At 42.8% G+C, this 24,076-nt stretch overlaps 1 protein-coding gene across 5 annotated transcripts in view; it reads left to right on the top strand.

Annotated features, from left to right (window-relative positions):
* SDCCAG8 (SHH signaling and ciliogenesis regulator SDCCAG8) overlaps positions 1-24,076 on the top strand; it is a 180,758-nt gene that overhangs the window by 27,536 nt on the left and 129,146 nt on the right. For all 5 annotated transcript variants that reach the window (XM_042446908.1, XM_042446912.1, XM_042446911.1 and 2 more), the window contains exons 10-12: positions 1,802-1,954; positions 2,908-3,042; positions 23,601-23,717. In XM_042446908.1, coding sequence (XP_042302842.1) covers positions 1,802-1,954; positions 2,908-3,042; positions 23,601-23,717 — 405 coding nt within the window. The remainder of the gene's footprint in view (positions 1-1,801; positions 1,955-2,907; positions 3,043-23,600; positions 23,718-24,076) is intronic.

The following is a 24,076-nucleotide window of genomic DNA, read 5'->3' as shown; positions in this document are numbered from 1 at the left end:
AAGCCCTCTGATACAATTGCATCTGTGCAGACCCAAAAGATAGTCAAAACTCTTAGATTTACAACAGGCATGTCTCAAAGTAAAATTCTCACCTATACATAAAATGGATAGTAATACAGACACAAGTCCCTGTCACAAACCCAGATGCCATCTGTTGGGCGAAGGAGACCAGCCTGAAAGGATGGTGTGACACCGGCCCTGAAAAAGCCAACCACATGCTGATGTGGCTTTTTGGTGCTCCTGTTGTTTGTGGCATCTAAACTCCATGTCACCACAGTGCTGAGAAGCTGCCCCCCCCCCCCGTGTGGCCAGCGGGGTGGCATGATGGGGTGGCATCAGGGCATACGCCTCCAGGAAGCTGGCACTTCAAACTGGTGTGTTTCGGCTCTGGGTCTCCACATCTACTCTGGGAGCAATATTACAGGGGGCAATAACATCACCCACACTGTAGGGAATGTAGAAATCGTTGGTGCTTCTTTTACAGCAGGCTGTTCCCCAGATAGACTAAGCTTTTGCCAGTGCCTAGCTCACTTTCACTACCACAGCAGGGAAATTCCAAAGAGCCACAACCATGGCGGGGAGAATGGTACTTTTATGGTGGGCTGTCCCTGGATGGACTCTTCTCCTGGGAAACCCTTAAAAAAGCATCAACTCTTTCTACTTACTGTCTCTGGTGGCCTTTTGCAATGCCTGGGAGGAAAAATGGCAGCAACACTGGCATTTCCCTGCTGCAGCAGAGAAGTGGTCTCTGCTGTGGCAAGGAAACATGATAGATCTGAGGAGCCCCATGCTGAACTCCAAAGTTTTACCTTCAACTTATCCATGGGTCATATCAAAATCCATAATTTTGGTCCCTGCAAACCTGCTCTTGACTTATACATAAGGTTAACTTGTACACAAGTATATATGGTAATTTCATGCAGATGGCAAAGTGATAAATTCTCTCTTAACACCAAGGTTTTATTACTATTCTGTTCCTGGTAAAACTTAAATATGTATACAGTGGTACCCCGGGATACGAATGCGCCGGGTTACGAATTTTTCGGGATACGAAAAAATCCCATAGGGATTTATTGCTTCGGCTTACGAAGGTTTCTTCGGGTTACGAAAAAACCGCGGCGCTATTTTCCGCCACCGGAGGGCAGCAGAGAGCTATTTTTCCATTAGCGCCTATGGGAATTCGGCTTACGAAGGTATTTCGGGTTACGAAATTAACCGCGGAACGAATTAATTTCGTAACCCGGGGTACCACTGTATATCCAAACATAAGATGCCATTGTTCTCTATATATCAGTACTGTATAGAACTAAATCCAGCACTAATCCTACCTGGAATAGAGCCACAGAAATGAACAGGATTTGTTAATCACAACTAATTTAGGTCGCTTTGGTTTCAGTGGCACTATTTAAGCTAAGAGTAGCATTGACTTTGATCCATAAATTGTTATGTTTCTAGATTCACCTTTTTTTTTCAAAGTGAAGTCATGTTGTTCACTAAACAAAAAATGTACAGTGGTACCCCGGGATACGAAATACCCACGTTACGAAATTTCCGGGTTACGAAAAAAATCCATTGAAAATAATTGTTCCGGGTTACGAAGGTTATTTCGGGTTACGAAAAATGTTTTGGTGCTTTTCGGCGCTTTTTCGCACGAAATCGCGGCTTTCGCTATTAGCGCCTATGGGGCTTCGGCTTGCGAATGCTTTTCGGGTTACGAATGGCGCCGCGGAACGAATTAATTTCGTAACCCGAGGCACCACTGTACTTAGTTTTTATCTTTAAGATGATACTGTCTCCACAGGCTTTTGTTCAGTGTGAACAACTTAAAAATGAAATGGAGAGACAGAGGAATCGTCTTGAAAGGGAGTTAGGAATCCAGCTAGATAAGAGGGCCCAAGAGCGAGAAGCAGTACGTGAAGAAATGAAGAAAGAAAAAGAGAATTTATCATCCATGGTATTTTAATATTTTTCATATATATACTTTGAACTCTCAACAATGGTTTTCCGTTCCATTTTTTTAAGGCAGTTAAACATTGCACTTTCCTTTGGCTGTTCTTTGGAATATTTTCCATATTTTAAAATATAGCTACCGTATTTTCCGGTGTACAAGATGACTTTTTAACCCATAAAAATCTTCTTCAAAGTTGGGGGTCGTCTTGTACGCCAGGAAGGAGAACCATGGCCGGCGTGAGGGCCTCTGCCCTTCCCCTCCTTCCAGGCCTCCTCGGAGGCCGGGAAGGAGCACCGAGGTTGGTGCGAGGGCTGCTGCCCTTCCCCTCCTTCCAGGCCTCCTCGGAGGCCGGGAAAGAGTGCCAAGGCCGACATGAGGGCCCCTGGCCTTCCCATCCTTCCAGGCCGCCTCGGAGGCCGGGAAGGAGCACCGAGGTCGGCGCGAGGGCCGCTGTCCTTCCCCTCCTTCCAGGCTTCCTCGGAAGCTGGGAAGGAGAGCCATGGCCGGCGCGAGGGCCGCAGCCCTTCCCCTCCTTCCAGGCCTCCTCAGAGGCCGAGAAAGAGCGCCGAGGCCGGTGTGAGGGCCGCTGCCCTTCCCCTCCTTCCAGGCCTCCTTGGATTTGGAGTAGGGGTCTTATACAGCGAATATAGCTCAAAGTCAAAATTTTAATAAGAAAAGTTGGGGGTCGTCTTATACGCCCCATCGTCTTATACACCGGAAAATACGGTAGTTAACTTTCCCAATGGCTCAAATCAACATATCCATTTTTATAAGACTGAATGCTTTACCATTTAGGCTTCCCTTCCCTTTCCAAACCAAGCCCTCTATTTACTCACAAAACTTTGGCCTTTGATGGTCTGTGAAGGCAGAATACATAACATTTTGAGAAGTTAAATTGTCCCCAGTTTTGCCTTCTCATTTGCTTTCTCATTAATTGTAGCTTTGCTTTGTTTCAGGTGATGTCTTTATCTCAGAATGTTGCTAGTCTAGAGGCTCAGGTTGACAGGATTACCAGAGAGAAGATCTCATTAGCAAGTCAACTGGAGGAAGCTCATAATCAAAATGCTTCTCATGAAATGGAGATTAATAAGGTAAAACTATTCATTATAGAATCATAGAGTTGGAAGAGACCACAAGAGCCATCCAGTCCAACCCCCTGCCATACAGGAAATCTCAATGAAAGCATCCCCGACAGATGGCCATCCAGCTTCTCCTTAAAGACCTCCAAAGAAGGAGAATCCACCACACTCCGAGGGAGTGTGTTCCACTTTCGAACAGCCCTTACTGTCAGGAAGTTCTTCCTAATGTTGAGGTGGAATCTCTTATCCTGTAGCTTGCATCCATTGCTCTGGGTCCTGTTCTCTGGAGCAGCAGAAAACAAGCTTGCTCCCTCCTCAATATGACATCCCTTCAAATATTTAAACAGGGCTATCATATCACCTCTTAATCTTCTTTTCTCCAGGCTAAACATCCCCAGCTCCCTAAGCTGTTCCTCATAAGGCATGGTTCACCATCCTGTGAACGGGTTGGCTTTCCTTCTCTCGCTCTGTCAGGCAGGATATGGTAAAAGAAATTGCCTGTGGCCACCGCTAGAGGGAGCCAACCTCCTTTGGAAGTCTCAGTTTCGTTTCCTGCCTTGCTCTGCTCAGATGTCTTTCTTCTAGCTCTCTCCTGCTTTCAAAAAACAAAAACAAAAAAACACCCCCCCCCAAAAAAAAAACCTTTAGCCTTGGCTTTTAGCCTTTACTCCTCTAGCCCTCACCTTCTTCTACTCCCTCTAACTCTTGAGCTGCTGAGAGACTGCCATGTCTGGGGCAGGGAATGGAGAAGACAGCCCAGGCATGTCTGGAGAGTCCCTGGTTGCCCCTCGCAAACGCTCCATTTGTTCCTCCAGCCTGGAGGACGAAGAGACCAGCTACCCCAAGGAAAAAAAGGGCCAGGTCGGAGGAGGGAGAACCCTCGTCTCCGCACCAAGCAGAGCCCCACCGTGCGCTTCTTTCCCGGGATTGGGACAAAGCCACGGATCGTATGAAGGAGGATGCAGGTGTGAGTAACATCCCTGCACAGCTAGGCCCTTCCCTATAGCCTCTGCCTCCAGAGCTTACCACCCTTATTGCCTCCCTTATTTCTATGCAGGCAGTGGCTTTAGCAGGCCATCCACAGGGGACCCTGGTCGCTCCTCCACCATCAAACCCCCTTTCTTCCCATCAGGAAGACCCCTCCCGTCCCCGCTTGCCAACGGTTCTAGGGGCCCCCTCCAAGTTAGTGCCCTCTCCTCCTTCCTCCCCTGTTCCCCGGTCGTCCCTGGACTCCCTCCCTCAGAAAGGGGTAACTTTGCACCAAGGCAAGCCCCATTTAGGCGCCAACTTCCCAAAGGCGGGAAAAATCTTAAGAGTGCTCCTTCCAAACACAAGTCCAAGCGACCAGCGCCATCTACTGGCCAAACATCCAAAGCCAAAAAGGCCAAATCAATCCTACTGTCCCACTCCTTCCCTGAGGAGGATGAGGCAGATATTGTTGGCTCCCTTCCTACTCCAGGAGGGGAATGTGAATTATCCTTAAATGAGCTATCTGATGAAGCCCAAGAGGATGATTCCTTTTCACCATCATCTGCTAGACTGTTTGTACCTGATGATTTCCAAATACTGCTCAAAAAAGTCATCAGAGCCTTAGAGCTATCTGAACCTACACCTACCCCTCTACCACAAGACACTGACCTTCCGCAGGGAAAAGGAGAATCTTTCCCTAAGCCAGGTCCTTCTATCCCTGAAGTTCCTTTTACATCAGAGTTCATGAAGGTGGTAAGAGAAGAATGGTCAAAGCCAGCCACTGCTAGGCCCAGTCCACAAGCTTTTAAAAAGTATTATAACTTACCTCAACATGTGATGTCCAAACTTCAGGTCCCAGTTGTAGATGCTCCTGTGTCTCAGCTAGTTTCGTCTGCCATTTATTCTAAAGATGATGATGACGTTTTAAAAATCCCTGAAGACAAGAGGGCAGATTCATCACTTAGAAAATCTTTTGGAGCATCATCATTGACCATTAGAGCCTCTTCAGCAATTTCAATTCTTTCTAGAGCAGCCTTCATATGGGCCAAAGATATCATTCAAGAAATACCCAGAGGCAATATCAAACTCCAACAGGGAATAAATAAACTACTCAAGGTTATTATTATTATTATTAACCTTTATTTATAAAGCGCTGTAAGTTTACACAGCGCTGTACATCAATTTTTTAGTCAGACGGTTCTCGCCTTCTCAGCCGATGCGTCTCTAGATATTATCCAACTGAGTGCCAGGACTCAAGCTGCGTCCGTACCTGTTAGGAGACAGATATGGTTAATCAACTGGCTAGTGGATGCCAAGTCTAAACAAAACCTAACCATGGCTCCCTTCCTAGACAAAAGCTATTTGGTGATGCGCTCGACCATGTCCTCATCGAAACCAAGGACAAGAAAAAGGCTCTCCCATCTTTACTCAAGAGGGACGATAGACGGTCATCTTGCCAAGGCCAAAGTTCCTTTCGCCCATTCAAGAACAATTCCTCCTCCTTTCGATCCCAGGACACCAGATCCAACAAGTCTCAATGGTACGACCGCAAGCCATATGGACGCCAACAGTCACACAACTGAGGATTCGGAAAACCCAATAACTACAACAACCAAGGCTCTGGATCCGCTCCCTCCAAGCTCAACCCCAACTCCACAAGGCCATGACTGGCTGACACACAAAGTGGGCAGTCGGCTTCTTCATTTCTCACACATATGGGAGACATCCACATCGGACAAGTGGATCCTCTCAACCATACAACAGGGATATTTAATAGACTTCCACAGGCCGCCCCGTGACCATTTTGTCCCATCACCCAGATCAACTCGACGCAAAAAACACCAGCTGATGCTACAGGCTATATAACACTTACTAGAGATAGGAGCGATAGAACCTGTGCCCTCTTCAGAAACCTTCAAGGGTTGTTATTCAGTACCATTCATAGTCCCCAAAAAAGACGGATCTTGGAGAGCAGTCCTCAATCTCAAATGGATAAACAAGTTTGTCAACAAATGACGATTCTGCATGGAGACCCTCAAATCCATCCTGGAGACACTAAAATCCTGTGACTATCTGGTTTCGCTAGATCTTACGGAGGCTTATTTGCATATTCCGGTTCACCCATCTCATCGTTGATTCCTACGTTTTTGCTACCATCATTCACACTTCCAGTACAAGGCACTCCCGTTCAGCCTATCGTCAGCACCACGAGTGTTTGCAAAGATCATGATAGCCCTGGTGACTCAATGGAGACTTTCCAGAATACACGTCCATCCCTATCTGGACGATTTACTACTCCACTCCACCTCTTACAAACAAGCCAAACATCATACACAACAGCTTCTAGTCTCGTTAGCTCAACATGGTTTTCAGGTAAATCATGGGAAGAGCCACCTATAACCATCTCAACAGATTTCTCACCTGGGAAGCTGTCATCGACACCAATCAGGGAAAGGTCTTCCTAACCCCAGAAAGAATCCGGTCAATCCAACAGCCCATCAGATTGGCTCTATGATCTCACTCGACAAATCTCTTCTCCTGGCAAGGATTCAGGGACTAATGATCGCCGCCATAGACTGTGTTCCTTGGGCTCGTCTTCACTCAAGGGAGCTCCAATGGTTCTTACTTCCATTTCAGAGACACATCATGTTCAAAATCAACAAAAAACTGATACTTCCAACCACAGTCAGACATTCATTCCAGTGGTGGATGTCCAACAATCTCTCAAGAGGCCGGATGCTCTGGCCCCCTCAGGAGCTCCAACTGACAACAGATGCCAGCCTGAGGGGCTGGGGAGCGACAATGGACAACATATTCGCTCAGGGAAAATGGAATACCCAAGAACAAGCTCACAGCATAAACTACCTAGAACTCAGAGCCATACGAATGTCACTGATGGCCTTTGCTCCACAGATAAAGGACAATCTAATCCTGGTCAGGACAGACAACATATCGGCAAAAGCACACATAAACCGACAAGGGGGAACAAGGTCACTCTCCCTATTGAGAGAATCCCAATTACTGCTTCAATGGTCAGAAAGACATCTTCTGTCAATAAGAGCAGAACACATAAAGGGGACTCTGAACACAAGGGCCGACTGGCTCAGCAGACAAGACATAGACCAGTCAGAATGGAGTCTTCATCCACAGGTATTCAGGTGGATAACACTCAGGCTTGGAACACCATTGATAGACCTATTCGCATCCCCAATAAACAATCAGGTGCCACGCTTCTACTCCTGGTTCCAAACCCAGGGGGCAGAACAGATAGACGCTCTCAATGTTCCGTGGCCGAGGGGAATCCTATATGCCTTTCCACCAACATCCATGATGAACAGGTGTCTAAAAAAGGCAAGAAAAGAAAATACAACCTTGATCCTAATAGCACCACATTGGCCAAGAAGGCCCTGGTTCTCTGAACTCATAGCCATGTCACACAGAGTCCTCAAACTTCCAATCCGTCCAGACCTTTTATCACAAGGTCAATTTTATCATCCAGATCCTCAGTGGCTCAATCTTCACGAATGGAAATTGAATGCCAGAACATGATACAGGATGGCCTTCCAGCAGAGGTGGCCGAGACAATCATAAAGGCTAGGCGGCCCTCCACCACAAGGATAAATGAATATTCCTATAAAGCCTTTGCCCAATGGTGTAAGGTCAAAAAGATGCCATCTATCTTACCGACGGTCAATTCCCTGTTGTTATACCTTCAGGATGGACTAAACAAGGGCCTCAAACCAAACACCCTAAAACGACAGGTTTCTGCCATAACCTCATCCTACCTCAAAAACAATCGTCCAAGCTCTCTAACAACTACTACTTCAGAAGGTTTTTGAGGGCCGCCTCCCTCATCAGACCGCCCATGGTTCATTGTTATCCCAACTGGGATCTCCACACAGTCCTGTCAGCACTCACCAAACCTCCATTTGAACCTCTAAAATCTACAGATATAAAACATCTCACTTGGAAGGTCCTATTCCTCATCGCCATCACATCCGCAAAAAGGGTGTCAGAAATAGGAGCGCTATCCACTCGTCAAGAGCTGTGTGTTTTCAGAGAGGACTCGGTACTCTAACGATTAGATCCCTCCTTTATCACCAAGGTTAACTCCGTATTCCACAGGACTCAAGACTTCATATTACCCTCCTTTTGTCCTCACCCTAAAAAAGAATTAGAAAGGACATGGCATACACTCAACGTTCGAAGAGCTCTAATGATATACACAAAGAGGACACAAGACTTTCGTATGTCCGATAGTCTCTTTGTTAATTTCCACAAAAATTCAAGAGGAAAAAAGGCATCTATCTCAACCCTATCGAGATGGATTCGATCCTGTATCTCAACATGCCACTCCTTATCAGGTTCCTCTCCGACAGGTCCAGTTTATGCCCACTCTACAAGGAGCGCTTCGACTTCAGCTGCTTTATCCACAAATGCTCCACTAGCTGAAATATTTAGGGCAGCCACTTGGTTAACAGGATGGTCCTGCCTTCTATTGCTGGAAAAATGTACATTGACTCACCTTCGTGAGATGTTGGTTTTCAGTGATAGAAGGCGGGAACATCCTTCCCTCCCTTAGACTGGTACATATCTCCTGGCAATTAACTTGTCACCCTGTTATTCTCTTAACTGTTCTTTATATTATCCAGATTCTGCAGTGTTGGCCATGTTGGGCCCTGCCATGTTATATTGTTATAGTTTTCATATAGTTCACCAAGCTATTTTATCAACTCAGACTTCCAAAGGGGGTTGGCTCCCTCTAGCAGTGGCCACAGGCAATTTCTTTTAGCATATCCTGCCTGACAGAGTGAGAGAAGGAAAGCCAACCCGTTCACAGGATGTTCCTGCCTTCTATCGCCGAAAACCAGCATCTCACGAAGGTGAGTCAATGTACATTTCGCTAGGAGTTTTCAGAGATTATTGCCAGTGGCTCTGATATTACATTTGCCAGGTTTTTTAAACATGCTTGGATGTAGTTCATCTGGTCCTGGAGACTTAAATTCATTTAGATTAACAAGACATTCCTGTACTATCGTTTTACTTATTCTGTGCTGAAATTCCCCTCTTTTGTCCTCTGCTCCATTATCCTCAGGTTGAGCACCTTTTTCCTTTTCTGAGAACACTGAGGCAAAGAAGGTGTTGAGTAATTCTGCCTTTTCTCTGTCCCAAGTTAGCATTTTTTCCATCCCATCTGCCCTGAACTCCTTTCTCTTTTAGTATTTCTGACCACAGGATCACCCTCAATACTTCTCTAAGTTTACTGAAATCTGGTTTCCTAAAGTCTAGAATGCATGTCTGACTATGCCTGGCCTCTCCTTCCCACTGTATAACAAACTCCAGGAGAACATGGTCACTTCCACCTAATGATCCCACCACTTGCACCCCATTAACCTTGTTGGTTAGGATCAAATCTAAAATAGCTGACCCCCCTGTTGCCTCTTCCACCTTTTGGACAATGAAATTGTCTTCGAGGCAAGTGAGGAATTTGCTAGACCTTGAGGATTTTGCTGAGTTTGAATTCCAGCAAATACATATCAGGATAGTTGAAGTCACCCATCACTACTATATCTCTCCTTTCTGAGTGTGTAGTCATCTTTCTAGAAAGGCATCATCCAATTCCTCAGTCTGACTTGGGGGTCTGTAGTAGACTCCCAACATAACATCCTTGTTGTTTCCCTCCCCTTTAATTTTTATCCAGATGCTCTCCACCTGGCTAACAGTATTGATGTCCTGGATCTCTTCACTGGTGTAAATATGTCTGACATATAGTGCTATCCCTCCTCCTTTCCTGTTTGGCCTATTTCTCTTGAAAAGGTTACACCCCTCTATTTCTTCATTCCACTTATGAGACTCATCCCACCAGGTTTCAGTGATGCCTATTATATCATATTTGCTTTGTTGTACTAGGAGTTCGAGTTCATCTTGCTTATTTCCCATGCTCTGTGCATTAGTGTAGAGACATCGCAGGCCATGGGTCCCCTTTACTTGCTGCCTGTGCAAATTTTTTTTGCCCACAATTGTTAGGGCCTTGCACTATTTGTCTTGTTTCTTCTATGTCAGTTTGACTATTTTCTCCAGCCCTTTTGCCTTCCTTAATATTGTCTCCCTCCCCCACGAAACTCAGTTTAAAGCCCTCCTGATCAAATTTTTGAGGCTGTTGGCAAAAACATTTCTTCCAACTGGCATGGGATGCAACTGTCCGTTGCAAGAAGTCTCTTCTCATGGAACCGCAGGCCATGATCGAAGAATCCAAATCGTTCTCAGCGGCACCATCTGTGGAGTCAGTTCTTTACATCTGCTATTTTACTCTCCCTTCCTGGACTGTGCCCTTCAACTGGCAGAAGAGACGAGATGACAACTTGTGCATCCATTTCTTTCAGCTTCCTACCAAGAGCCTCGTAATCCCTTCTGATGTTCTGAAGGCTGTGTCTTGCAGTATCATTGGTTCCCACATGGACCAAAAGGAAGGGGTATTGACCAGTCTTGTCAGCCTCTATGTCACATCACGGATCTTTGCCCCGGGGAGACAATACACCTCTCGAGACATCTTGTCAGGCATACAGATCACTGCTTCTGTACCCCTCAGCAAGGAGTCCCCCACTACGACCACAGGCCTCCTTTGAGGCTTAGCAACAACTGTTCCCTCTGGTGGGACTCTCAGGCTCGCCTGCTTTGTCCCTGAAGTCTGTCCGTGCTGCTCTTCCTCATCCTCCTCTTTCTCATTCTCCTTGATAAGGGAAAGTGCTTTGAATCGATTCTCTAGCTGCAAGCTCCCAGAACAGGTTGGCCTACTTCTCTGTGTGACATTCCTTCAGCTGTCTGCCTCCTGTGTATGTGAAGTGACCTCCTCAGTCCCAGCAACTTCCTCTGTGTGGTACTTGTCCAAGATTGTTAGTTTCATTCTGTCCAGGAAATCCTCTTGCTCCCTAATATGCTGAAGTGTAGTTACTCTGGACTCCAGCTGCTGTACTTTCTCCTCCAAAAGTGGTACCAACTTGCACTTGGTGCACGTGAAGTTCTCCACTTCTGTAGGCAAGAAGACAAACATCCCACAAGTGTTGCATGTGACTGCAGCAGTTCCCTCAGTGTCCATACTGTGAAGTTTTTAGTAATGACTAAAACAGGACTGTGGGCTTTCTACTTAAAAAATCCTCTGGTAAACACCAACATTAAGGCCCCTGATGACCTGGCCTTTTCAATCTACTAGCAATATAACTTTATAGGAATGTCCCAGCTGCTAGCTTATACTTAAAGGCAAGGTTCTGACTCAAGGTTTGCTTCTCACCTGCTGCATCTGCTGTAGATTTCTTTGGATCAAAAAATTTTTGCACACCGTTAGATGTACAGCTCTGGAAAGAGTTATACAGTGGTACCTCGGGATACGAAATACCCAGGTTACGAAATTTTCGGGATACGAAAAAATCCCATAGGAAATCATTGTTCCGGGTTACGAATGTTTTTTCGGGATACGAAGAAAATTTTTGGTGCTTTTTTCGGCTTTTTCGCACGAAACGCGGCTTTTCCCCATTAGCGCCTATGGCAATTCGGCTTACGAAGGCTTTTCGGGTTACGAAAGCGGCCGCGGAACGAATTAATTTCGTAACCCGAGGCACCACTGTATAGAGCTTGTCTGCTAGCTCCACCCCCTAGTGACTCATAGATGTGACTCACAGAAGCTCCACCCCTTCAGCAACAAGCACACTCTCCTAGAGTTTTTAAAAAAATTCAAACACTTGCCACTCAAAATGGCTGCTCAGCTCCTTCTCTTCTCTCTCTGGCAGGAACTCGGAATCGTCAGTTAACAGTAGAAATAAAAACTTAGAAGCATTAAGTCTTTGTTTTATGTCTTAACAGGCTGTACTTTAATGCATTAAAGGGTAATGACCTATGTCAGACAGAGTTTTGGTGAGGAGCCAGACTATGCCAAAAACTACTAGGCTGCAGCAGCAGGGGCAGGGGGGCATTAACTATGATGGAGGTTGTCTCAGAGACAACAGTAGTGGCACATAGGTAATACTTGTTAGTACTGTGCAGAAGGAAGCACACTAAACCCCTCATGAATGTCTGTTACCATGAAAAACCTATGACAAGAGAATTCACAATGAAACAAGAGATAGTGGCAGAAATGAAATTCCCACGTTGGATGGCACTCAACATGGTAATACTGGAGTACAGCAGAGCATGGGTAGCATTATGGCTAATGACACATCTGGACTTAAATGAAAAGTACATTCAGCTGTTGACGTGCTTTGAGGTGAAAGAAATCTGAAACTGCACAACAAATATAGGAACATGAAATGTGAGAAGCATAAATCAGAGGAAACTAGAAACAGTAAAACAAGAAATAAAATAAACATTGCAGTATTTGGGGTGAGTGAGCTGAAGAGGACAGGAATGGCACATTTTGAGTCATAATTACACAGTATTTTACTTAGGAAATGAAAATCTAAGAAGAAATGGATGGCACTAATAGTGAAGAAAGATATAGCAAAAATAGTCAAAAGATATATCCTTTGGCAAGCTATTCTATAATTTGGGAGCGGCAGAATAAAAGGTCCTCTGGGTAACTGCAGGCAGCCTAGTTTTAGCTGGCTGCAATAGGTTTTTATTGGAGGACCTCAATGTGCAGGGCAGATTATATGGGAGAAAGTGATCCCGTAAGTAGGCTGGACCTGAGCCATGAAGGGTTTTAAAGGTTATAACCAACACCTTGTACTGCGTCTGGAAGTTAATATGTAGCCAGTGAAGAGACTTTAATTTAGGTGTAATATGGTCACCTCTAGATCTTCCAGTGACCATTCTGGCTGCCATATTTTGAATTAGTTGAAGTTTCCGGACTAGGTGCAAGAGTAGCCCTGTGTAGAGTGCATTTCAGAAGTCAAGTTGTGAGGTTACCAGTGCATGTAATCACAGGTGATGGCAATATAAAAGCAAGAAGCAGAGTAGAATCAAACATTGTTATAAAATTTGGTCTAAGATCACAAAATGAAGGAGAGGAGCAACTAATTGAATTTTGTGAGATCAACAGCTTGTTCATTGCAAGCACATTCTTCAAGCAACCAAAGAGGTGACTGGATACATGGGCATCACCTGATGACCATTATAGAAATCAAATACCCTACATAATCGGAAGCATTAGATGGAGAAGCACCATTCTTTCTGCAATAAGAAAGTTAGGAGAGGAATGTGGCATAGCCTATGAATTGCTAATATAAAAAAATTGGTAAAGCTGAAGAAGAATACTAAACCAGCTATCATGCCAAAATACAGCCTGAAAAACATCTACATACAATTTAAGGAGATTATTTGCACTATTAAGTTTAAATAACAAGGATCCAGAAGAACTCTGGACTGAAGCTTGGGACACTGTCAAGGAGAAATGGAAAAAGACACTATCTACAGCTAAAAAAGAAAGAGAAACTTCAATGGATGGCAGATAAAACTCTTTGTGAACTTCAGGACAGATGGGAAGCAAAAACAAAACATGACAGAAATAAGGTCAGAACCCTGAATGCAACTGTTCAGTGACCTGGGCATAGGGACAAAGAACTAGTATATTTACCAGTGTGGAAAAATAGAAGATGATGACAAAAAAGGAAGAACAAGAGACCTTTTTTTCCACTAGATCTAAGAAATGAAAGGGAAATTTAAACCAAGAATGGGGATGATATACAACCAGCAGGGGAATACATTACATAACCAAGTACAAATAAAAAGCACATGGATATAAGAGTTGAAATGATGGCATTCATTCAAGGAAGACCCATTTGAAGATGAACCTACACTTTCAGAAAATGAAGTGGAAACTGCATTCAGGACACTTGAGAGAAATAAATTACCAGGAGCAGATGGCACATCAATAGAGATGCTTCAGGCTGCAGAGACAGAATCTACAGTGGTTCTAACTGAAATCTATCAAGAAATGTGGAAAACAAAACAGTGACCCCACAGATTGGAAGCACTCAATATGCATTCCAGTCCACAAGAAAGGGAACACCAGGGATTGCAGTAACCATAGGACCATTGCATTAATATCTCATGCCAATAAGATCATGCTCAAAACTCTACAGCAAAGACTTTTACTATCTATCAATCAATGTCAGATGTCCAAGCTGTGTTCAGGAGAAGAAGAGGCACTGGGAATATTGAAACACACCAAAGAATTTCAGAAGAGAACCAACCTGTGCTTTATACAAAACCTTTTGTTTAGATCATGAAAAATCTTGGATTTCTTAAAGAAATGGGTATGCCCCAATATTTGATTGGCCTGATGTTCTGTTCTCAAGAGAAGAGGCAGGCCAGATACAGAGAAATGGAATAATTTCCAGTTGGCAAGGGAGTCAAGGAACAGCTGCATTTTATCATTCTATTTGTTTAATTTGCATGCTACAATATGTGAAGCAGCATAAGAATCAGAAGGAGACATGACTATTGAAGGAACATCAACAGTTTAAGATATGCAGAAGACATCATAGTTCTAGCAGAAAATAAAGACTTGGAAAAATTATTAAAGAAAGAAAGCACAAAGGCAGAGTTACAGTTGAAAAATAAGAAAAGACAATCACAGATGATTTATATAAATTTATTTTAAAAATATTTTTATTAATTTTCCTGATACTGTACACAAATCTTTTTTTAAAAAAATACCCTTCCTACAGACATACATCAAGAAACTTCTAAATCCACATCACTCAAGTTTTCTCACCTAGGACCACTTGTACATAAGTTTAATTAAAAAGTCTTATCTCATATTCTGTATCTACTCATTAATTCTGTGTTCTTGTCTGGGAAAGCTGCCAAGACTGCTGATAACGGCTCACACAGCCTAGCAAAGATTTATGACCAAAACAAATGGTCTTTGCAAATACAGGAAACAAAGTACAGTATCAAAGTATCAATTCAGTGTCCAGTAGAGAAGGGTCAGGCAACCCGAGGCTCCAGCAAGGCAGAATTAGCAAGGCAGTCCAAAGGTCAAGGGTTCCAGAAAGTCCAGATCAGTCAGTAGTCCAAGATTCAAGGTTTCAGTCCACGAAGACAAGGGGAGTCAAAGAAACATGGAGGCCGTACAGACAGGCCAAAATAAAGCTGCTTCGGGTCACTTTGGAGGTACGCTGTTTAAATGATGCATGCGTCCTAAGAGGCCAGAAGCCTCACCAAAGCCATGCTCCAGTCCTAAGGACTGGAGTGCAGCTTTGTCGCAGCTTCTGGCCTCTTAAAATGCATGCGTCATTTAAACAGCTTACCTCCAAAGTGACCCGAAGCAGCTTTAGTTTGGCCTGTCTGTAAAAGCCCATGCTTTCACCAGGAAGTTCAGATAATATCTGACAAAGGAGCTCAGTGTCCAGCACCTGTTTATATTTCCCAGTTCCTAATCACAGGTGCTTCCCGATTGCTGAGTGTTTCTCGTAAAGCCGCCTAGACCGCACACTCTTTCAGACCTTCACTGGCTAAAGGTAAATACCTCAGCGTCCTGCTTGTCCATATCTTCTGTGTCTGGAATCTCTGCTGCTGGGAAGCTGGGTTGCTGAGTTGCCTGACACAGAACAGGTTCTGTTGGAGCTGGCAGAGCAGAGTTCAGGCCTGGCTCAGCTTCAGGTTCCACCTCCGCCTCCTCATTCTCTGTCTGGCTGACCATGACAGTTCTATAGGTTACAGTAAGTTTCTTCCCTTTATCTCTTACCCATACTTTCCTTGCTTTAATTCATAAATCCTGTCATAGCTAAGCCATCCAATCTAGTACGTATAAATTTAATAACTATATCCCAATCCTTCTTAAAGTTTTTTATATTACCATCTCTTAATAATCAGGTTAATTTGTCCATCTCTGCCATATCAAGGAATTTCAAAAACTATTATTCTACTGTAGGGAGTGTGTCTCTTCTCCACATCTGTGCAATTAGTAGTCTAGCAGCAGTAGTCATAAAAGATGGTCCTGCCATGTTTCTTATCTGTCATATATACTCAACTATAAGTCGACCTCATGTATAAGTTGAGGGTAAGTTTTCAGGCCAAAATTATGGATTTTGCTATGACCCGTGGATAAGTCGAGGGTAAGGGGCATATAGCAAAGGATCTAAAGCAGGGGTAGGCAACCTGCGGCCCGTGGTCCGGATGCAGCCCGGCAAGGCCTTGGGACCGGCCCCCGTCCGGTCCTCCTGCCGATTGCTGCCGGAGCCTTTGGCCTATTGCATGAGGGCGTGGGGCCTTTGGCCTATCAGGAGGAGGCGGGCAAGGGGGGGCAAGCGGAAGGCAAGGGGGGCAATTGTCTATAGAAGCCTCCAAAACATGCATTTATATTAACATTTTTTTTAAAAATCAGCATTTTTTTGTGTGTCCTCCATTTTTTAATAAAAAGTGTCCTCCATTTGAAAATTATATCCTACATTTGCCCCGATTTATTTATTTAATTAATTTTTGGCTTCGGCTCCCCAGTTGTCTGAGGGACAGCAACCCGGCCCCCGGCTCAAAAAGCTTGCCTACCCCTGATCTAAAGGATGAAGCAAAGCAAAACAATGTGAAAGAACTTAAAAAATTCCAGCAGACATAGCTCTTTGTGCTTACTCTTAAGGCTGGATGGATAAGAGAATAGAGAGGGTCGGTGCTTCACATATAATCTTGCTTTTCACCAGGAGATGGTTCCTTCTTTTAAATAAGAATACAGTACTTACATTGATTCATGGATAAGTTGACTCAAATTTTTTGGGTTAATTTTTTGACCTAAATTTCTAGACTTATGCATGAGTATATACAGTAACTCATTGTCTTTGAGATTGAGTAAATACATTTCTGGATCCATTTTTAGTCTTTTTACCTAATATTTTCGCTATTGTTCTATGGATTAATTTTCAAAATTTATTCAACTTTCTCACAGGACCACTATGTATGAAAGAAAGGTACCCACCTCCCTTCCACATTTCCAACACTTACAGTATTATTGCTATTGTACATCTTGGAAATTTTATCAGGGGTTAGGTTCCAATAATAATACATCTTATAAAGATTTTCTCTTATGCTTTGGCAGGCCATCTCTTACTAGAATGGATTCTAGTTCTGTTTCTTTTTCATTAAAGTTGTGTTTTTGTCTTGGTTTTTTTTCTCTAAGCTGTCTGTACAATAGCCAGTGGCAGTGTATTATGCCTATTATTATTTCTTGTTGTTGTTTGATCTTAGAGATTCCTTCTTTGCATGTCAGTAAGATCTTTATATCTTATCCATTTCTTTTTTAATATATTCTAATATAATCTAAAATATACCAGCAAGTTTGAGAAGTATCCCCCAATGGAAATAATATCTGCAACACCCCTTCTAGTGTTCTCCTCAGTACAGACAATACCTTTCCTAACAAAGGTGATATCAAACCTGTTCCTCTGACCTAAATCCATCAGAGATTTTTCTACCAATATTTCATTGTCAGCAAATGGGGTGCAGGTTTTCATCCCATTCTGGACCTCAGAGATGCCAAAGCCAACATTCCACGCAGACACTTCTGGTTGATGACTCTCATCCATCCTTCCACCTTTGCAAAGAGGAGACTAGCATGTCTCCTTCAATCTCAAAGGCACCTGTTTCCATATTGGGATTCAACCATTGCATCAATGATTCATATTGTTTGCTGTGGGAAGAAGAGCTTTCCAATTCCACATTTTCCCTTTGGACTCACAAACAAACAGACAAACAGCTTCACTTATATACTGCTTCATACTGTACTAACAGTATCTAGGCGGTTTACAACTGTAAGCTAATTGCCCCCAACAATCTGGGTACTCATTTCCCAGTAGATAAGACCCCCACATCCTATGGTTTGGGTTATGCTCCACCCACTCACTCCAATAGGCAGGAAGTGGGTGGAGCTAACCCTAGAAGGCCAGTCTTGTCCTGCCTATCACTCCAGTAGGATGTGTTTGCTGTTGCTCTGCAACTTCTTCACTACAGCCACTCCAGTCCTTTTCCTTCTCTGTTTATCTTGCTGCCTTGGAAGCATGAAGAAAGATTTAATATTCCAAGGGCTCCCAGGATTGGAGAACGGTCTTGGCTTTGCCTGTGACCCTCCCTCTCCTCCAAGGCTGTCCCCTTTCATGGTGGGAGCACAGAAGAGGCTACTCTTCACATAAACATCCTCAAGATGTTGGCAGTGGAAAAAGCCCTTTGGACTTTTGAATCCTTTCTGCAAGGCAACACCATTCAGGTCATTACTAGTAATATCATGATAATGTATTACCAGAAAAAGCAGAGAGGAATGAGGTCTGACTTTTTGTTCCATCTGACATTATGGCTCTGGGACTAATGTATTTTGACGAGAATCTTCCTGCTTGCAATACATGTCCCAGGAAAAGAAAACACACTGGCAGATGAACTCAACATTTCCTTGGATTCATGCTGAAAATGTGTGCTCCATCCCAGCACCTTTTGCCAAATCCTCCATAAATTAGGCATTCCACTGGTCAATCTCTTTGCAAGCCCATTTAACAAGTAATGTCACCAGTGCTGCTACAGAACTCAATAGGGATGGCTTGTGAGGTGACACATTCATTTTCAGGTGGAATGGACCCCTGGCATGCCCCTTGTCCCCCTTATTATTTATTACGATCTTAGAGGTCCTGAACAATTCACTAAGAACAAATAATAAAATTAGAGGAACAAGAATTAAAGGACATGAGCATAAGTTGAGAACCTAAGCAGATGATATGGTTATTATATTGGAAGACCCACTGAAAAATATAGACCACCTATTTGGAGAATTAGATGAGTTTGGCAGGGTTGCGGGATTTAAGATAAATAAAAGTAAAACACAAATAATGACAAAGAACTTAAAAGAAAACGAGAAAAGAATTAGCACTAAAATCAGGTGTCAAAATAGAAAAAAAAATACCCCGGCATATTTTTATCAGCAAAAAATATAAACTTGTTTGAGGATAACTATAAAGCAATGTGGAAACAAATAAGGATCTAAAACAATGGAATGATGATAATTTATCATTACTGGGCAGGATTGCTGCTATTAAAATGAGTATACTTCCAGAACTTATGTTCCTATTTATAAACCTCTCAATCATTACAAACACAAAGGTCTTCAAGGAATGGGAAAGCACAATACTTAAATTTGTTTGGAGAGGTAAGAAAGCAAGGATTCAAAGAAATACATTAAAGAAAGACGGACCTCTAGGCGGCTGTGCACTGCCTGATCTTAAACTTTATTATAGAGCTTGTAGTATAATCTGGATTCAGGATTGGGTAACATTAAAAAATAGGCAATTACTAAATTTGGGAGCAACAAATGTGAGTATGGGATGGCATGCATACCTATGGTATAGCAAAGCCACTGCAACAGAGGACTTTAACAACCATCTAGTAAGAAAAGCATTACTAATAACATGGCAAATAGTAAAGAAGAAGTTTTATTTTGCTTTACCTGCCTGGGTCTCTGCGCAAGAGGCTTTTTTTTTTTTTTTTGGAAGATGGGAGGGAAAGAAGGACTGGATTAGATATCAAGACTTGTTAAAGAAGAATATTGAAGAGAATAAAGAATTAAGGTCCAGGGAAGAACTAATAAAAATGGTACAAATATACATTGGTATAGATATGCACAAACTGCACAAAAATATACAGAGGACCTAAAGAATACTGGCTTTGAAAAAGAACCAACCGAATTGGACAAAACATTGTGGGAAAGAGACAAAGGGAAGATATCCGAACTCTATAACCTACTTTTGAGTAGAGAACTAGAACAAGAGACGGTCACCATATACTGTATATGATCAAATGGTCACAGGAAATAGGACACAAAATAGCTTTTGAAGATTGGGAAAATACATGGGGAAAATCTAACAAGTTTACAGCTTCACAGGACTTAAAAGAAAATTACATAAAGACAGTGAATAGATGGTACTATACACCACTAAAAATTGCCAAGATCTACAAATTAAGTAACAATCAGTGCTGGAAATGTCAAAAAAAATTAAAGGCTCTTATCATATTTGGTGGACGTGTCCCAGAGTTAAGAAATTTGGTCTAAAATTCACCACAAAATACAGGAAATTTTGAATATGAAATACCCTCTGGTGCCGGAATTATGGGGTGTTACAGAGCGCCCCTTTGGGGCGGCCTGTAAACGGTCCTTTCCCCGCTGTATCGGGCCTCAGCTGCCACAACAGCAGCCTCTGAGGCCCCGATCCGCTGCTTTCCAGGCTGCGGGGAAGCGGCAAAAGGCACTTCCCCGCGGCCTGGAAAGGGGTGTCCTTGGGGCTTCATGCCCCAAGGACACCCGATGGTGGTGGGGAGGAGGAGAAAGGGGCCGCTTGGACCCTTTCTCCCTTGTGTCCCTGGCGCAGCCATCTAAAGGCTGCACCAGGGACGCAAACCGCAGAAGGAGCTCCGTTTTGGAACTCCTTCTCGCACCGCGGAAAGGGCGCTCTAGGCGCCCTCACACAGTGCGACAACGTCACAACCGCGCCGCCTCGTTTGGAGGCGGTGCAGTGGTGACGTAGTCATGGTGGCCCCCATGTGGAACGGGTGCCGCCATTTTGTACGGACTGGGTCCGTACTAGGGTTAGGGACATCAAGAAGTGACGCCCCTTTCTAACCCTAGTATGGACCCAGTCCGTACTATTACACCCGTTTGTAATGGGCCTATATTTACTAAACATGACATCTTTCATGGGAACTAAGCATGAGGGTAAATACTGGAGAATAATCTTGTATTTGATTATAGCAGCCAGGATTCTCCTGACAAGGAACTGGAAAGAAAGTCATTTAACTAGCATGGATTATTGATTCCATAAAATTATGGCAATAAAAGAAATGGATAAATTAACAGCAATGATGAATAATAAGACAAAAGAAAAGATATTAAAAGAATGGGAACCTATTGAAAAATATTGGTTTAAGGCATGTAATATTAAGGAGGAACTTACATAAACACCCTCTTTTTTCTTTTTGAGCTTAGTACTTATATTCTTATCAGTTACATTAAAAATGAAAGAATTTTAAATAATTATAAGTCTGGCACGGACCCTTAATACAATAGTATGGTAACAATGATAATAGTCTTGGGGAAAAACAAAGAGGAATGGGTTTTGTTAGAAGACAAGAAAACACCTAGACCTTTATAGGATATAAATCAACTTGATTGATTGTCTGTATGCTAGGTGTAGATGTGAAGACCTATTGTTCATTAATTTTAGTGTTTTGTAAAGGTTATAAAAAATTCAATAAAGATATAAAAAAGGAATAAAGGAATGGACCTCTGGCATACATGTTCCCACCCTCCCATTCATTACCAGGATGATATCCAACCGAGAGCAAACCAAGGAGATGTGATTCTGAAAACGCCATGGTAGCCAAGACAGTCATGCTTTGCATCTAGCTTGGTGAACGTACCTCTGTCTGTTCTTTCTGTCCTGACCTGCTCACCATCTACAAAGGGCAGGTCAGTTGCCCAAATGTCAAAACCTTTTCTCTGACAACATGGAGGATTCATCTTTCATAGCACTGCCTCCTCAAATTTAGAATGTCATTGAGGCCTCACACAAACTATGGATGCAAAGGTTGTATTCCTAAAATTGGGACAAGTTTGTATCATTCCTTTCATCAAAACAGCGCTCCCTATCCTGATCTCGAATTCAGCATGTAATTCCTTATATCCTCAGATTTGGGACTTTTGTTGATCCTGGTGAAATGTTACCTTGCTGTCATCTCCTTGTATTTCCAGCTATCTGGTCAGCTTTCCTGTTTACAGGACCCAATGGTGGAAAGGATAGAAAAACATGTATTGTCTGTGTTGGGGCCTGACTCCACCATGGAGTTTAGGGTATGTGTTGTTGCAGTTAGCCAGGAAGCCTTTTGAACCTATGACATCCAGTGATATCAGGCAGCTTACTTGAAATACTCTCTTCCTTGCAGTTATTACCTCTGCAAGGAAAGCTGTGTCCTTTGAGAGTTGATCTACCTTATCTTCTTTCCATTAAGACAAGGTTATCTTTTGTCCCAACATCTCCTTCCTGCTGAAGGTTGTCTCATCTTTTCATCTAAATCAGGACATAGTTTTGCCAGCCTTTATGCAAAACCCTTTCTCAGAGCCCTTGGGTTTTATGTTGACTGAATGTCAAACTGCAGAAATATTGTTGTTTGGATTCAAAGCTAGGCCAACCAGTGTCAATACAGTGGTTTTTGAAATGAGTGGTTTTGGCAAATCATTGCCTATGAACTATATAGGGAGGAGCCACCCCTTTGAATCCCAGTTCATTGTACCAGGGTGGTAGCTGCCTCTTCTGCCTACCTGAGTGGTATTCCACTAGACAGTGTATGCAGGGCTGCTGTGTGTCACAATTACTGACTTCTATATCACACAACAGACTAGATTGTTGTTTCAGAACTGATGCAGCCTTTTGGAGGGCAGTCTTGCCTTCAAGTTTAAATTAAAAGTTGTTATTTCTGATTCTGTCTGGTTGAGGGCACTGTTGTTTCATGTTAATAAAATCCTATGGTTTAACTGTTAATTATTTATATCTTTTGCACCCATCTCCTTGTGTGAATAGCTTGCTAGACTCCCAGTTGTGTGAATCATAGAGTCCATGAAGAAGGAGGACAGGTTGTAAGTTTGTAACTAGTTATCTGAGTGATCATCTGTGAGCTCACATAAACCTACCCATCCTTCCCTCTTTATGTGTCTTGCATCTAAGTCCTTGGGATGCTGCTATGTGGCGTCATTTGGAACTGCGGTAAATGAGCCAGAACAGTAAGAATAGAGCCAAGGGCAGGTGGAGCTACTGCCAAAAATCTTGCATAGCTATTCTGGAAGGTTCTGAAGATGCACAGGCACAGGAATACCCAATTGTGTGAGTTCACAGATGATCACTCAAGAGAACTACATTTAAAGATATGCAACTTGACTTTCTACATAACCGTTAAAGCAGGGGTGGAGAACCAGGTTCTGATGAACTACCATTCCCATCATGCCTCACCACCAGCCAAGCTGGAGGAGGTTTTAGTTCACAATGGTTTGGTTATAGCTCCTCCCCTTATGGGCATGCTACAGCTACAGCATCAATGCAGTTCATTAGAAAAACAAGTTTCTTGCTTTCTCTGGTAAAAAAATATAGGGGGAAATGGGCTAAAGCAACAGCTAAGAAGAAAACTCAGTGCCTGTAAACAAAATGAACTGTCAGGAAAAGTCTTAGGATTAAAATATTCTGGGTCTGAAAGAATGGAACACTGTGTTTATTATGTCACTCTATGTGTAAAAAAAATACTAAAACACTAAAATTTGAGACTGATCATGATATATTGATTTGGGTGTTGTACTAGCACACTGGGAGACCATGCTTCAGCTACTCAATTGGCCATGGAAAACCACTGGATAACCTTGGGCAAGTCAAACTCTCTCAACCACAAATGGAGGCAAGGGCATCGCTCATACTGACAATTAGATCAAGGAAACCCCATGATAGTCACCGTACTTGAGGAATGACTTGAAGACACATAGCAAAGTAAATGTGTAACTAGAGAAGATAGCCACTAGAGGGCATCAAAAGCTTTCCTTCTAAATAAATATTGTTTGTGGAATCCAGAAACTGGAGGATCTTTTCTATTTAATCTAACAGGTGTGTGGAGAAATACGTTATCAATTGAATCAGACCAAAATGAAGAAGGATGAGGTAGAAAAGGAACACAGAGAGTATAGAACAAAAACTATGAGAGAACTTGAAATTAAAGACCAGGTAAGAGAGATCACCATGATCAACTGTTAAATGTTTTAGTGCTTTCATTCTTCCAATAGTGACACATAGCTGTTTTTTGTTCTAAATGAAAAGAATCAGTGTAATACTATTCATTTTTTTTATTAACATTATTAATAAAGAAACTGTTTTATTTTACGGAGTTGCTGTCATTACCAAAAGATAAAGATATACATGGCTATGTTATATTTAATATGTCCTGTCACATGCCATGCATGAACAGATATTGTATGGATGTTGTATAATATACATGTGTTACTTTATTGGGTCTACTATGTCAAAAAATCAAAAGACACATTAAGCACTAATGACAGTACTATATTTTTTAAAATGCAATGTAA

The sequence above is a fragment of the Sceloporus undulatus genome, chromosome 1 (assembly GCF_019175285.1).
Source record: "Sceloporus undulatus isolate JIND9_A2432 ecotype Alabama chromosome 1, SceUnd_v1.1, whole genome shotgun sequence".
NCBI lineage: Eukaryota > Metazoa > Chordata > Lepidosauria > Squamata > Phrynosomatidae > Sceloporus > Sceloporus undulatus.
The sequence above is the reverse complement of the archived record's forward strand: the minus strand, read 5'-3'. Positions and strand labels throughout refer to the sequence as shown.